Source organism: Anser anser, assembly GCF_964211835.1.
Source record: "Anser anser genome assembly, chromosome: 21".
Taxonomy (NCBI): Eukaryota; Metazoa; Chordata; class Aves; order Anseriformes; family Anatidae; genus Anser; species Anser anser.
The window spans coordinates 6,944,406-6,960,213 of NC_139742.1; the positions used below are offsets into that span (position 1 = coordinate 6,944,406).

General features: G+C 48.5%; 1 protein-coding gene across 1 annotated transcript; it reads left to right on the forward strand.

Annotated features, from left to right (window-relative positions):
• The first annotated feature begins 274 nt into the window (after positions 1 to 274).
• Positions 275 to 15,586, forward strand: DOLPP1 (dolichyldiphosphatase 1). Its single transcript, XM_083807947.1, has 8 exons — positions 275 to 436; positions 7,169 to 7,269; positions 8,889 to 8,973; positions 9,225 to 9,324; positions 10,171 to 10,269; positions 11,586 to 11,714; positions 12,379 to 12,468; positions 12,945 to 15,586. Exons 1-8 carry the CDS (start codon positions 361 to 363, stop codon positions 12,979 to 12,981), a joined length of 717 nt encoding a protein of 238 aa, XP_083664073.1. The 5' UTR covers positions 275 to 360; the 3' UTR covers positions 12,982 to 15,586.
• The last annotated feature ends 222 nt before the right edge of the window (positions 15,587 to 15,808 follow it).

The window sequence follows — 15,808 nt, forward strand, 5'->3', positions numbered from 1 at the left end:
CCCCGCTATCCCCCCAGCGCAGCAGCCCATTGGCTAAGAGCAGGCGGCAACGGCAGCCGCTGATTGGCTAATCTGCATCGCTCCCTCGCCCAATGAGAAAAGAAGATGAGGCCCGCCTTTCTCCCGATTGGCTTCACTGCTACCTGCGCCCCCCTCCCATTGGCCACCGCTACTAGCACCCTATTGGCCTCGCCGCTCCCCGGCTTGGATTTTTAATTGGCTGCCCGCGGGTTGGCCGGCGCCTCACCTGCCGCTTAACTCCATTGGGCCGCCGCTCTGGCCTCCCCCGCCCATTGGTCGCGCCGCCCCTTAAGTCCGCGGCGATTGGTTGCGGTGGCCCCGGCCCGGTATCCGGGTAAGATGGCCGCAGTCGGCGAGTGCTCGCTCCCCGCTCCGTGGCGGCCGCTCTCCCTCACCCACGTCGAGTACCCGGCAGGTAAAGCCCCGCGTCGCCCCCCCCCCCCGCCGCGCCGCTCCCCTCAGCGGCGCCCCGCGACCTCCCCCCCCCCTCAGAGAGAGCCGGGCCGGTCGCTGCGAAATAGTGAGCCATTGAGCTGATAGCCGGAGGCGGCGGGGCGCGCTTGCGCGATGGGGGGCGCTGCCAGATAGTGAGCCACAGTTTGGGGAGGGGGGGAGGAGAACGGGGCGCTGCGCATGCGCACTGCGAGGGGCGCCGTGCCCCGGGGGCTGAGGGGCTGGGGGGGGGGGGGCGTCCTCATGGCGCTGCCTGTCGGCGACATGGCGACATGGCGTGAGAGGGCGAGGCCCTACCCGCCCTGGAGCGGCCGCCACAGCAGTCTCAGTGGTGCTGGTGGTCTTGGGGAGCTCCTGTTGAGGCGCCTCGTGCGGTGCTGCTGTGGGGACAGGCTGCGGACCGGGTGCTTTTGGCGGCTTTTTGCCGAAAAGCAGAGAAAAATCAGCCTGTGAGGTGCGGGTCCTGGCTGGTCGGAACCCGAACGTGGGGTTAATGCTCCTGGCTGCTCCCTCACCTGCCATAAAGCGCTGCCGCGTGCCCTTTGCCTCAGTAGCTGGGCTTCAGCTCCTGTGGAAGCTGCCCTCAGAAGCACAACGCCTCAGACTTACAGAGCCCTCAGGGGTCTCCGGGATCAAAATTACTGCTTTAGCCACGAGGCCTGGGACACGATGGCACTGAAAGGATTTGGAGCGGGAAATACAGTCCTGGTGCCACCGGCACGGCTGGTTTGTAGGGTTTTCCCTGATGCTTCTGTGAAACGCTGACATTTCCTCGTCTGCCTTGTGTTTTCCCTCACCCTGTACGATCTTCTGCTGTCCCTTCTCAAAGTTATTCACGTGAAAGTTCAGGAGGGGAGGGGGAATAATCTTCCCTGTAATGCTGGTAGATTCCTCTTGTGTCCTTATTTAAACCTGGTGTTATACACAGTGTGTCTTACGTGCTATTTGTTGGGTTGGTTTGGGAAGCGAGGGTGCTGGAAGTCTGCAGGCTTCGCTGCACGAGGGCTGGCTGTCAGGTCTTAAAGAACGTGGCAAGTTGATTATTTTCTCTCTGCGTTCACTGCTTTTATACAGGCCAACACAGAAGGTAACTGTGTAGGGCAGGTAAATCACCACCAGGGTTGGGGTTACGTGTTACAGAGCGTTGTGTTTGGCTTGGATAGAATATGTGATGCTGGAAGCCCGTAAAATGGAGAAAAAAGGCTAAAAATTAAAACAGCTGCAGGTACAAAAGTCTTAATTTACCTTCGTCTAGAAAAATGAGTTGCAGCAAGATGGTAGGTCTGATACTTTCCCCTGGATCTGGGGAGAGCGCTCTAACTTTATTTAGAAAGCTGTTTGTGTCCTGTCTGTGTAGGGCTTTTGTCCAGGTCCATAAAGCTGCTAGATAATACATTTATAAAATAACGATGTTGGCAGTATGCTCGGTACAGTGGAATTAATGTAACCCCGTGCTAATAGAGAGGGATGGAATGAGAAATAGATCCTGCTTTTACCGACATCAATTATTAAACCGTCTCGGCATGACACACGCGGCTGTGTGGCGAACTCGCTGCCTCTCGGCCGGTCCCTGAGGCTGCTGAGCCGCCGTGGCGACTGGCTCTTAAAATCTCTCCTTCCTGAAGGCTTGCAGTGCAGAACGGGTTTTGTTCCTGCTTTCATCTGCCTCGAGCGACGGGCGCTTTTGCTGCGACCAGCTGAAAATCAGTCGGTGCTGATTTCTGACAGATGAAGCCCTGCTCTCGGGCTTCTGCTTGTGATCGTGGAAGGGACAGGTGCCTCCAGGAGGGTGCTCGTCCTTCCTGTCTCCGTCTGCCGTTCCCTTGTCGGTCGTGGTATTTCAGGCACTCCAAGCACCCATCCTTAGTGCTTGCTTGGCTGCTCGGTCTTCGGGGCTTTCTGCAATGTCAGCTTTGAGCGAGATCAACTGAGAAACAGCAGATAAACGCTGTGGTGGAGTTGCCTGCAAGTGCTCTGAGCAGTGTTTTTGAGACGGAACTGGAAAATTATTGATAGAGCATGTCAAAAATCAAACTTAGAGAGAAGAAACTATCAATGCAGCATTACCTGACAGTGCATTAAACCGTGCTGCTGAGGAGGGTGGTCTTTAAAAACGCTCTCGCTTTTGGGAGCGGTCGGTCCTGGTGCTTTTCTTAGCAGCAACTGTGCTTTTTTGTGAGATTTGGCATGGTGTCGGGCCTCTGGCACTAGGTAGGCAGGGATAATGCTGCTTCTGTCTGTTTTCCAGTAATGAGCTGGTGATGGCATCAGGATTGTTATGCCCTTTATGGGTATGTAAAAGCCATACTCCGAATGTGGCTAATTGCTCTTTGAACCTATTTCCGCTTTGGATCTCTACCGTTGGCACTGAGCTCTGTAATTTAATGGTGTTTCTTTTCTGCTTTTAAGTCCGCTGCTCAGTAATTTCACTGAACGCTCTCTGTTTTGTGTTCAGTGAGAGGTGACAAATGTTTGCTGTCCGTTTCCCCAGATCATTCATGATTTTACAGAACTGCTGTATTCTCATTTTCCCTTTTCAGCTGAAAATCTGAGTTACTCGATGTTTTCTGAGTGGCTGCTGTTCCTTTCCTGCTATCTTTGTCTACTTTCTATTTGCCTTTCCTGTGTTTATTGCTCCTTTTTCAGATGGTGTGACAAGAATCGCGTAATAAATTTGTTGTAGTGCTGTAACAGTGAATTTTGTTCTGCTCTTAAAAATGTTCTTCTTGGCTTATTGCTGCAGAGCATTGGATGCTGCTCTGGAGGTATTGTGCTTACACAAAGCCAGAGATGACTTTTTATTTATTTTTAAACAGCTAACCTAAGTCCCATCACCGTGTCTGTGTAGTTAGGGTTGTTTTTTCCCGTATGCATTACTTTGCATGGGATGACTTTGTGTTGCAGACTTAAAACTCATCTTCAGGGACTTCCTGTCTGTAGGGTGAGTTTCACTGGAGAGACACCGAGTTCCTGCTCTGTTTGTTTTTTATTATTATTTGGAGAAAAAAAAAACACAACTCCTCTCTTCAGCGCAGCTGGGATTCTTAAAGCTCTGCGACCTTCTGAGCCTTCTCACGTCGGACAAACTGCAAGGAGAGAACCCTGGAGAGGCAAACCCCTTCTCTGCAGGGCGACAGAATCTTCCTCACGTGTTGAAGGATTTCTAAGATGAGGCAGAGCTGGAGAGGCAAGCGTGCACCATCAGCCGATGAGAGAAATGATGTGTCAGAGCAAAGGCGCTCGCTCCGTGCGTGTGTTTCGTGCTCAGTTCTTGGCTGTTCGGCATCAGCCTGCGGTCCTCTGCTAACGGCTGGTCTGCCAGCCCTTGCTGTGACTTCTGCTCGGGGTGCTGGCTGCCCAGCTGGGGCTCGTTTCACACCTCAGCGCTATCTGTTGAAAGAAGCTCACTTGTTTGGCGTCTTCAGCGCTGTGCCGTGTGTTTAATCTTCCAGCAGAAGCTTCACGTCTGCGCGCCGTGTGCTGGAATTTAAAGCTTCCTGAAGATATTTGTATTGTTCCCCGGCTCGTGATATCAGGATACGTGCAAGGAGAGGAAATGACGATCCATCGGGAGTATCTGCCGGTGTAAACACGCGTGAAACGAAATAAAGCTGTCCTTGTCTGCGCACCTCGCACGCGTGCATCTCGACAGAACATATGACCAGCGACAGCGCCGCAAATAGATGTTTCAGTAGGAAGCGGCGGTGGTAAAGCCAGATCTTGTGGTAGGATGTGGTTAGCGCTGTCGATTCATATTTCTGTTGTGTACAGGTTAAGCTGGTGTGGTAAACCTTGCATGTTTCCCTTGAAAGAACGCTGGGTAAAATGTTGAATTAGAGCAGAAGTAGGTGCTGAATGGAGGCTGAAGAAACAGCGTGCTGCTGATCTGCGGATGCTGTTTCATCCGTTTCTCTCTCGAATCCCTAAAATGAGGCGGTTAGGTTCTCTGCTTTGCATCCTCATCCCCAAATAATGCCCAGGGAAGGCAGGGCTTCAAATAAGCAAAAGTAAAACAAAAAAAATCAACCCAGACCGTAAACAGATTTTTCTCTTGCAATTTCCAAAGGTTCTGGTGCTTTTGGTGGGCTCTGCTCTTGTAGGAATTTCTTTCTATTCTCAAGCTGAAGCAAAATGAAGAAAAAAAAATACCTTTATAGAAGGGTAAAGGGGAACCTGCTTGCTAGGTCTGAGTGGACTTAGAGCTGCCAGCTCTCCTGCAATTCCCGGTTCCCTGGGAAGAGGTCTGCGAGCACGTGGAGTGGGAGAGTGGACAGCAGTGACCCAAGGCATGACCTCTGGGGCTGCGGGAGCGCCGTGCAGTGGTCAGAGCACGTTTATGGTGTTAGTGAGTTTCTGGTGGAGTTTCCAGGGCAGAGCTGAGCCTCCAGTTAATGCACGGCTGCTTATTTGCCTCCTCACCCAGAAAAAGCAGCTTCAGAATGTGACTGTGTTTGGTTGCTGCTGGCTACAGTAATCTGAAATATTATTAGTGCCACCTCTGTTCCGTTTCAAGCGGACAGTTGAAATGTTTGGGGAGTTACGGTGTGCAGAGCTGTGGCTGCCCGAGTAAAGGACGCGGTGCTCTGCCTGGAGGCGGTGTCTGGGGCGATGGTTTCTGCTCCTGGGCTTGGTTCGAGTGGGGGATGATGTGTGCCGCTGAAGTCTGGGGCGGGATTTACTGGGTGTGCTAGATGGTAACATGATGGAGGATCTGGAGCTGGATGTTGCCGATGCTATTTAAATTAAAGACTGCCTCCTTATATGTTCTTCCACCATCTGTGTCAGTCGTAGAGCCCTCCCAGAGGATAACTGATCGGGGTTGGTTATTGCCTGACAAAATCACGTCTTGGTCTTAAAGACCAAAATCATTGCGTACTGTGGATTAGCAGCATGCATGACCTGAACCACGCTGCTGCCTCGGCGGGGAAATCTCTCACTGATGCCACGGGAACTCAGGCTGCGGGAAATACTCCTGAAGCTTTCGGGGTGCTTTTGGTTGTCTGATCATGAATTTCCTCTTCGTTTGAGACAGGTTTTGTTTCGCAGAGTGTTTGGGATTCATGCAGAGCCGTAAGGGGCTTGATTCGCCGTGGCTGGGCAGCTGGGGCAGTACCGCGAGCACGCAGTGGATGTAGGAGCAACGTGTTGCTGTTGTGCCGTGGCGGTGTGCGGAGCCTGCCTGACGCAGGGCAAACTGGCCGTAGGGTGGAAGAAAAGTTTCCAGTCCAGGGTCTTCCAACACTTCTCACCTTAAAAACAAAATATAACCACGCTCCAGCGAAAACCTACTGTTCTTGGGGTTTCATCCTCCAATTCCTCCTAATTTCCCCAGGGTCACGAACTAAAACTACCCCGAGATCCCCTTGATTCTGCCGGTACCCAAATCTAGTGCAGCCTGGAACGGAAGAGGAATCTGCGTGCCGTACCTGATGCAACCACAGCTATGTGGCAATAACAGCAGCGGCGTGAACTTTGTAGCAGTGCAGTGCCATTTTTTTCCCGCTTGCCGTGCTCAGAGGGTGAGGTTAAAGTCTGCTGTGCCAAGAGCCATTTGAAAACGGGCGCGCGGGCCGGGGAGGAATTGATCAAGGAGTGTGTCCGCAGCTCAGCCTCGCAGCACCGTCCCGTCCTACTTCCTTTCTGCGAGGAGGGAGGAAGGATAATTTTACGGGGGGGACTCGTCCTTTTGTGTGCAGCCGTGGGATGAAGAAAACGGGGTTGTGAAAAGCAGCATAGGAAGCCCCCATCTCCTAAGCTGCCCACTGGGTTCGCTCGGCATTTGTTGCAGCGGCGGTGTGGTTAAAGGTTCTCTGCTCTCTGCGGTCTCTCTCCTGGTCGTGAGTTGCTGAGCTCGGAGCAAAGTGATTTGGTCATTTGTTTCCTCAGAGTTTGTGCTGGCATCTTCCCTCCGAATACTTCTGAGTGTCCTTTTTCAGGGAACAGAGACAGGAGAGACTTGGCCTGCAATGTATTACTCTTTACTTACGTTCGCCTCCTCCTCCCTCTGTGACAGTGGCGGAGGAAGAGGTGGGTTTGGGGTGCCTCATGTCCTCTTGGGAGGTCCTGGCACTGCTCCCCAGTTCTCCCTGGGGATGGCTGGACGCTTGCTAGTCGGGGTGGGGGCCCGAAGGCACTCCTGTATGGTACAAGTGGGCTGCTGGTAAAAAGCAGTCTCCTTTTTTTTCCCTCTCCTCTTTCATCTCCTGCAATGTTTAGCTCTTTATTTCCTCCCCGTGCTGCTAATGGCAGTGTTGGTGCAGACACGTGGTGAGACAGATTAGGGAGCTGATCCAGCTGAAAAGGAACCCGCTTTAGGAAGGTAGCAGGGAAGGATTTGTTTGGGGAGTGTTTGCTGGTAATTGCCGGGGCAGGGAGAGGCGATGTGAAGGGAGGGGAGGGAAGGAGCCGCCCCTGCCGCAGCAGCATGTGCTCGTGGTGGATTACAGCGACCCGGGGCCCACACCCGTGGTCACTGCTCTGAACTGGCTGGCGGTAAGCTCGAGGTCCTCTCCCCCCTGCTTTTGAAAGCCACACGTGAGCACTGCTGCCGTTCTCGCCTCGGCTCCCGTTGGGCTCAAGCAGTGCTCAGTGCGGAACGGAGCCCGGCTGCAGTGCTCTCAGCGACCCGGGCACCAGCTGGCCTGGTGGCAGGTACAAGTTCAAGCTGACTTGTTTCTCTCGTTTGTTTCCCTAGGTGATTTCTCGGGTCAGCTTTTAGCTTATTTGAGCCTTGGTCCGATATTCATTATTGTTGGCTTTGTAACGCTCATCATATTCAAGAGAGAGCTTCACACGGTGAGTCCTCCTCTCCCTCCCAGCTTCTCCTTACGACAAATCTTTTCATTTATGGCTCGCTGCTCCTGTATTTACACTTCTTTTTGTTTTAAAGAGCCAGCTTAGGTAAGGTGATCTCCTGTCAGCAGCAGGAGACCCTGTCACTTGTAACAGGTTAAGTCTTTGCTGACATTCTGCTACTCTGTGGTGTATTTTGGGCATTAGCTGTCTACAAACATCAACGGGAGATGTCTGAGAAACTGAAGAATGCTGTTGCAGGGTGGGAAATAGCATTTCTACCTTGTCCCTAGATCCAGTAGGATCCCAGCATCAGTGGGTTTTGTGAGCTGGGCAGGGCATGCAGGAAAGTGTCTGTAATTCAGTAGGATGTGCTTTCTTTGAACCGTACTGAGGCACGAAATGGGGTCCAAAATAAAACCTACAAATTCCCAAGGGAGTGGATCTACCTGTAAGGGCTGCTTCCCAGCTGCGCGTTGAACAGCAGGGACAGAATTGATTCTTGCTTCTGTCCCAGGGAGCAACGAGGGACTCCTTTAATGCATAATGCTTTGTCTGCTCTGCCAGGTAGTTGGGAATCAGTGTCATGGCTAAATTCCCTTCAGGAGGTATAAACTTCTGACATTTGCCCTCAGTAAACAGATAAAACGGGGCCAGCAAAAGGCTTTTGGCAGCACATTTCCAATACGAGGCCGTGGTGTCATGGGAACCAGTGGCCCAAGGGACCTGGGAATGGGACTTGTAGGTTCTGAACTGCTGCTAGCTAGAGAGGCAGCTGTTCATTCTAGGCAGTCCAAAGGGTTTTTTGTCAGCCCAAGAGAATAAGCTGGAGTAACTCATCACAAACTCGTGGGTTTTTGAGTACCCGGCTTGTTATGGATGGTGGTGATGTGGCAAGCCTTGAGGTTGGTTCCCAGTTCACGGAGAAGTCCTCGCTGAGCCGGGGTGAGGCGCCAGCTGGCTTGCAGCAGCCTAACCCGTAGCTCAGGACACAGGGTGGAAAATTGCTTCATCTGAAATGGGCCTGAGTGTGAAGGAGTCAGAGGATCACCACCAGCTGGGAATTCGGTCACAGCAGCGGGACTAATTTAGGGGAGGTGGATGGACTGTGCAATGACAGCGAAAACAAATGCTAGCAGGCTGTCTCAGCTCAGAACGTGACTTCATTTACAGGAGCTTCAGGATGAAAAAAAACATTCACAGAGGGAAAAGAGAAAACCTAAAAAGTTTTTTCTTTTGGCTGGTTACCCGAATAACAGGGTGTGTGCTCCCCCTGTTGGTCGCAGTGAAAGACAACCCCTAGAAACCTGCCCTGTCGGGACACTCTGCTTTCTGCACTTGCCGATGGGAGCATACAAATGTTATTGCTGCACGGTGTCATTTTTGTCTGTCTTTGTGAATCATCTGCTGAAAAGCTGTGTGTACACAACGTGGCGCCAGATACACAAAGCAGGCTGAAAAACAAATGCTTTTCTTCCTCTGCTAGAGAATGGCGAAGCTGTCGGTTACAAGTCTAGTAGATGAGAAGTAGAAATGCACGGTTTGGGGTTTTCTTAACAGAGGGAGCCTGGTAAGTAGGTGGATATTTTAAATAGGATGACACAGTTGTCTTGCCTTCACAGATCTCTTTCTTGGGAGGGCTGGCATTCAACGAGGGAGTGAACTGGTTAATAAAAAACGTTATCCGGGAGCCACGGCCTTGTGAAGGTATGGTATGGCCCGTCGGTGTCACGGTGTTGGTTCCTTTCGAGTGGAATGATAATTGTGGGGTGTTGGAGGGCACTTTCCCCTTTGCCTCGTGTTGGCTTTGGATGTTTGGGTGTAAGAAGGCTGGCAGAGATGTGTCCTGTGAACTCGTGTGCACAGCCCGGTGGAGTGGTTTGGCTTCACCTTTGGAGTGTTCCAGCTGCTATGTACGGAGTAGACCTTGACCATACTCTTTCTTCTTCTCTTCCCAGAAGCCCATTCAACAGTGACCACAAAATATGGGATGCCGTCCAGCCACTCCCAGTTCATGTGGTTTTTCTCAGTCTATTCATTTCTGTTCCTTTATTTAAGGTAAAAATTCACTGTCAGGTTTTTGGCTGTTAGTACGTTGAAACACGTCAAATAGATGGCTCCCTTGCTGCGCGCCGCTCCAGCACACGGCAGAATTAAATCTGAGGCCCTGCACAGTGCTGTAACTAGGGCGGGTGGAGCATGTCTATCCGAATCTGAACGTAGGACTCTGCTTACCACTGCCGAAAAGGGAAGGATGGGGTGGGCCTCCTGCTGCCTGTCTGGGTACAGGTCTCCCGATTTGCTTTTATAAGCCACGATGACCCACCAGCGTGAAGGAAGGGGCGGGGAGGGCGTGGAGGGAGGAGGAAAGAAGAGCTACTTTCTCATGTGTCTACTCGGTTTCGTCAGCGGGGTTGTCTGCAGTCTTTTAGGTAATACCTCTCGCCCACTTGCATGACCTCGCAGTCCATCTCCTGTACCGAGTACTGTCTTCTTCTGCTGTGCTGTGCTTTCCTGAAATTCTCGCTGGGGCATGGCTCTGTCTTGTGGCTCCAAGCGTGGAGGAAGACAAAGCTCCCGGTTCCTCCTGGCGTTGTGGGTGATGGAGGACTCCGTCTCTGCTCCCTGTCGCATATGCTCAGCACGTGTCTTTCACATCAGCTGCGGTAATTGCGAGCATTCTGCCTTCCATCACACTGAGTGCTGATAATAGTTGGAGAAAGAAGTATGGCTTTCTGGCTTCTCTTTAACTGCTGCCAGCAGGACAGATTGATGCTGGGATGATACCGAGCTGCCCTTGATCCCTCGGAGTAGAGCTTTCCTAGGGTTTTGGAGATAGCGAGAATAGATACGAGGACTGCTCAGCTTCCTGCCACTGTGCTAATGGCTCTCCATCTCTTTCAGAATGCACCAAACAAACAATGCGAGGTTTCTGGATTTACTATGGCGACATGTGCTGTCCATCTGCCTCGTCACAGTGGCTTTGCTAGTCTCATATAGTAGGTATGGAGCAATTGTTTGTCTTATGCTCTCATACAGTCCTGTGGCCTCTAACAGCCAGCAGACCTGCCGTTCTGTATCCCGCCTTTCCGATCTAATTCTCAGTGACTGCGTTGTTCAAGCGAGAGCTTTGCGGAGGTTGCTGCGTTGCCATGAGCCCCTTTAAATACCCAAACAAAGGTGCTACATGTGTGGTGCTTCACAGGTGCCTTTATGGAACCCGGGATCAGCTGAGCCTGTACCAAGTCTCCGTCGGCTCCGTTGCCGTGCTCTAGCCTCGCTGCCTAGCCCTCTTTCCAGCACTAATCATGAAAGCATTGCACCATGCCTTGGCACACCAGCATCTGCAGCATGTGGACTGCTACAGTTGGTCAAACTGATTTTGTTTTGCTTGAGCATTAGATAATACAGACGCGTATAGCTGTCTGACTTGCAAGATTTAGTTACATTAACATGATGAACAAAGAAAATGAAGTTTTGATGATTTTTTTTTCCTTTAGTAGACAATATAATGAGCTCCAGTGGTTGGCAACCAGACAGATTCAAACTAGAAATCAGGCCATGTTTTCCCCAGAAAAATAATTACCTGTTGGCACAGCTGACTGTATAGTAGAGCTGATTCCTTATTACTGGTTATTTTTAAAATTGTCTGTCAGGACAATTTCATAAAAGATGGTTGGTCTGATTCAAATAAAAAGTAATTTGAGGAAATTCGTTGGCCTGTGCAAGGTAGAAGGCCAGCTAAGATGATCTTAATGGCCATGATAAATGGGTGAAAAGAATTTTGAATGTGACTCATGTAGCTCTTGTGCAGGGATAACTTAAATCATTAATACAGCTTTCTGGCTGGCTGCAGTCACAGTAGCTGCTCTGTAGTAGTGCAGCCTTTGTGTTGTCACGCTTCAGAGCTGCAACATCAAGGCAAAAATGCTGTCTGTTCTTGAAAGTTTTTAAGCTCCAGCTCTGGTGGTTTGAGGGGGGACTTTTTCTGCTGCTGGCTTTGGAGAAGTCTCTTGTGGGAACCAACGGCAGCAGTTCTTCAGTAATCCAAAGATATGTGGAGAAGAATGTGGAGGATTATTGAGTTAAACTCAAATTAGAAGTGCCCTAAGCTGAAACTGCTGTAGCAGGGAAGACTTTTTCCCAATCCCCCCCCCCCCTTTTTTTTTTTTACAATGAAAACTTAAGTAAAACATCCACTTCTAACATCTGGAGGATAACTTCTTCAGAGCTTTGGAGGGTCCAGTGAAACATCAGCCCTTGAATCATGCCTCCTTTGGCTTTAAAGTCTGTCTGGTGACTTTTCTCTTCCACTGCAGGGTTTATTTGCTTTACCACACCTGGAGCCAAGTCTTATATGGAGGTGTGGCAGGAAGCATTATGGCCATAGCCTGGTTTGCCTTCACACAGGAGATATTAACTCCTCTCTTCCCAAGGATAGCTGCGTGGTAAGTCTCTCTATTTTGTGAAGGTTTTATTCTTTCAAGTCTGCATTTCTTGGATCACTGTTTTGCTCGTTACGTGAGCTTCTTGAAATAATCCAATAGCACAGATGAAGCACAAATCCCTGACCAAAAAAAAAGACTTCTTTGAACTGTTACGCATAGAAATGGGAATTCCTGGGTTCTGTTCCAGCTTTGTGTACTAACTGTTGTGTAGCTATGTCACTTGTTCCTCCATGTTTTCTTGTGTACGCCTGTCCAAAAAGCACACACCCTTGCCAGATATGGGTAGGAGAGAGAGGACATTTAAGTACCATGTTTGAAGGCCCTACTAAAAGTTACGGGATGTGGCAGAGTATTGGTTAAGGATAACTTTTGAACCATAACAGACCTTAATCAGTTTAATAACCAAGTGAGACTGTAAAGCCATTTAAACGTAATGTAGTCCAGAAATGTTATATAAGGAATGAAAAAATAGTATTTTTTCTTTGATGAAATTTAATAAGGAGCCTTCTTCACAAATGGAAGGATAATAGGAAAGTAATGTTAAATTTGAACGAGAATTTATGCGGTGTGGCTGTGTTGTTTTGTTTTTTGTATGCTGATCAAAATTAAGGTAGAGAAAAAGCCTAATTATTTCACCCCTTTCCACCCCCTTGTCTGTTTTCAGGCCAATTTCAGAGTTCTTTTTAATCCGAGACACCAGCCTCATTCCTAACATCCTGTGGTTTGAATATACAGTCACAAGAGCAGAGGCGAGGTAAGTGATCTGAGGGGAGGAAGAGCTGTAGCTGGGGTGACTTGTTAGGTGTAGTTACTATTTGCTAATACGCAGAGAGCTGCTGCGGATAGAACAGTGGGGAGTAAAGAAACACCAGGTTGTGAGTTAAGTACCAGATCTGGAAGGCGAGTCTGTTCGGGAGCATTTGAGATTAGCGTTTCATTTAAAAAAAATCATTATTTCAACTCCCCAGCCCATGTTGTTTGCCAGCAGGTGTTTATAGTCTCACATCCACACGTCAGTTTGTGGGCACTTAAGACATGTTGGCTGTTCTGGGACTGTAAAGGGCAGGAAGGACTGATCTGCCCGCAGAGTACAGCGGGGCAGCTTTATTTTTGTGTGCAACTAAGCAGAGCCCTACTTTCATTATGTCTTTTGCCCGCCGGTTTGTCACAGTTCACTGATGCGGGGTTGGGGCCGGCTCCCTCACCCTGCCCTCTCTTTTGACGTTGCAGAAACAGACAGCGCAAGCTGGGGACGAAGCTCCAGTGACTCGGGAGGTGTGGGGACCAGCGCACGCATTTTGATGGAGACAGACAAGAGCAGAGACCTGGGAGCAGCAAGGAGCCTTTTAACAGATGGACCAAAGGAACAGGCAGGGACCATACCCAAAACCTGAAAGCCTTTGCTCTGCTTTAGCAGCTAGCTGGATGCTCCCTGATGCATGTGGGACCGTGCAGGAGTAGAAACTCATTTTCAACACAGATGCACATTGCCGGTTGGAATGTACCATCGTGTCTACGTCAGGGGAGGGGGGAGACAATGTCTGGTGTCATGTTTGGGGGAGGGAAAACCAAAAATGAATCGTTTCTGTGACTTTTTTTCTTTTTATTTTTTTTCTTCAGCATGAAATATACACACTATTTATTTTTTTAAACGGAGCTATTGTTTTTGGGGTGGGTGAGGCATTGTGTGTTTTGTTTTGCTTTTTGTTCGGGTTTTTCTTTTTGGAAGAAGATGACAAAACTAATCTCCAGTTGGTCATGCTTAATTAGGGCTTTTAGTTTTGAAAAATTTCTCAAGAGGGGAGGGGAACTAAGATGGTGTAACATAGGTAGAAGGGAGAGGAAGGTTTTCTTTTCCTTTCTGCCACCGGTTTGGGAGATCAAATTCAATTCCAACTGCACTTTGTATAGATAGAAAGAAAGCACTAAAGATTTGATTTTTAACACTAGTGATGGTTCTGTGGGGAAGCCTGCACGGATTCCATTAAGGGGAGTGTGTGTGTAAAAACAAAGGAAAACCGAAATACACTGATATATATATTTTTTTTTCCACTGCTGCTCCTGGTGTGTAATTAGCAAGGCTGTCTTTCTCAGAATCTCTTCTAGGTGGCAAGATTACCATACATATCTCATGTTTATTTCATCTCTTCCTTTATTCTTTTATTACCTCAGGGTTGCTGGGATCTGTACAGCTTCTGTTGTTGTACTTGGTGTGCTACCGATGGCGCTCGAAAGCCCATTGGTTATAAGCAATGCTATGCTCCAATAAGTCAGCCCAAAGCCTTACAAAATTCAGTTGCTAGTCTCTGTCTTAAGCACTGGATTTTTATTTTATTTTATGTTTTTGTTAAAGCTTAAGGGAGGGATTTTTTTTAAGAATGAACAAAGTGACAACCATAAAGAAATAATAAGGTGAACAACTAATAACTAGCTCAGTTGCTGTTTGAATTTTCTGAAGTCTTGTTAGAGTCCAGTTGTGAACTCAGTAGTGAGCTTATTTTAGCAGCTACTCCTACCAGTTCTTACAGGGGGTTGTTTGGGGTTCTGCAGGCATAATCTCGAGTGCCAAACTCCTGCAAGCAAGTTTTGCTTTCCATCCTTCTTCCATTTTGATTCCTCGTTTGGCCAGTCAGCTCTCTGGATGCTGTGTCTCTGTGGGAGTGTGCCTGCCATCTGTGTGTGCTCCAACTTCAGTGATCCATGAGTTAACCTGGCAAGGGCTATACTCAACGTGCTTCAGGGCTGTGCATGGACACTTTTTGTATTTCTAGTATATAATGCAGCAGTTCAAGTGTAACTACGGAGAAATATTTATTCAAAGCACAATTGACTTGAACTTTCACAGATAAAGGACAGCTTCTGAACTGGCTCAAAGGTCTTCGGTGTGCCTTCGATGCAGTCATGTGAGCAGAGGTAAAATGACTGTCACATCTCAGTCTTGCTGCCTGTTTTACTATCTTCACTTTAAACAGACTCCTGCATTATAAAGCTGCTTGAAGTGAGATGTATTTCTGTTCACCTTGGTTTTGATATATATATATTTATTTTTTTTAAGTTTTCATCTGTGCCTGTTGCCATAGGAATTTGTGTGTTCATACGGAGTGGGAGTTGGCTGCTGTAGAAACTGTTGGACAACCAGAGTATTAACTGTAGAAAGTAGTGATCCTGATCTAGGAGATCAGGAATTAAGCTGTTTAAGCTTGTGTGTTCAGGTAGCTTTGCATAGTAAACTGTTTTTTCACTTGCATCAAACCAGATTTAAGAACTGTTTAGTTTTTTTTTTTTTTTTCCCCGTAACATAAGCAGTCCTGTTTCTGTTAACATCTGAAGGACCTGAGCACTGGATCTGCTTTGAAGGTGTATCAGAATAAAGAGGCACCTTAGAGCTTTCACAAGGACATTCAGTCTGACTTAAAATAGCTCTATTAAAATTGGGACAGGACATCAGGTAGGCCATGTGACATGGCGGTATCATATGTTTGAATCTGAAAGCTGGTACTAATCACTTACTACTTGCAAACACAATTATTTTCTCCTTGTATCTCTTACAAGTTAACTTACAAAGCAAGAAAGAGGATCACAGCTCTCTTTCCCAAGGACAAGGCTGAAAGAAGACTGTTTAAAGAGTGACTAGCACTTTCCCAGCTTCTTGTAAGCTGTTTTGAAAGACAGCTGGAAAAATTGTGTGGAAGCACCAATTGAACTAGAGCACAGGGAAGAGATTGCATCTCCTCATGGAGAGCAGTATAACGTACAAAGCTGTTCCTCTTCATGTTGCCTTCAAACCCAAGCTCCCTACAGTAATGCTTAGGAGTAAGGGAGGGAGAAGAGCTCTTGTAAGACTCTGTAATAAACTCTCCTGTGTTCTGTGATCTGTTTGTTATCTGCATCTTCTGCCTGCTCTTCCTGTACCTTTCCAGAAATACTTGCAATACTTGGTGGTAGAAATTTGTTAGTGATCCCATGGATTTTTCTTAACTAAATGGTGCTGTGCAGGAAAAAGATTCCGGCTCTGCCTTATTATCCTATACTTGTACGAAGTCTCCTGCCACTAGTTTCTAAAACATTTCCTCTGGAATAGATGGCTTTGCAAG

Coding starts and splice junctions, on each gene's coding strand:
- DOLPP1 (XM_083807947.1), top strand. CDS start 361: ATGGCCGCAGTCGGCGAGTGCTCGCTCCCCGCTCCGTGGCGGCCGCTC. Junction 7,270..8,888: donor TCAAGAGAGAGCTTCACACG/GTGAGTCCTCCT, acceptor TTGCCTTCACAG/ATCTCTTTCTTGGGAGGGCT. Junction 11,715..12,378: donor TTCCCAAGGATAGCTGCGTG/GTAAGTCTCTCT, acceptor GTCTGTTTTCAG/GCCAATTTCAGAGTTCTTTT.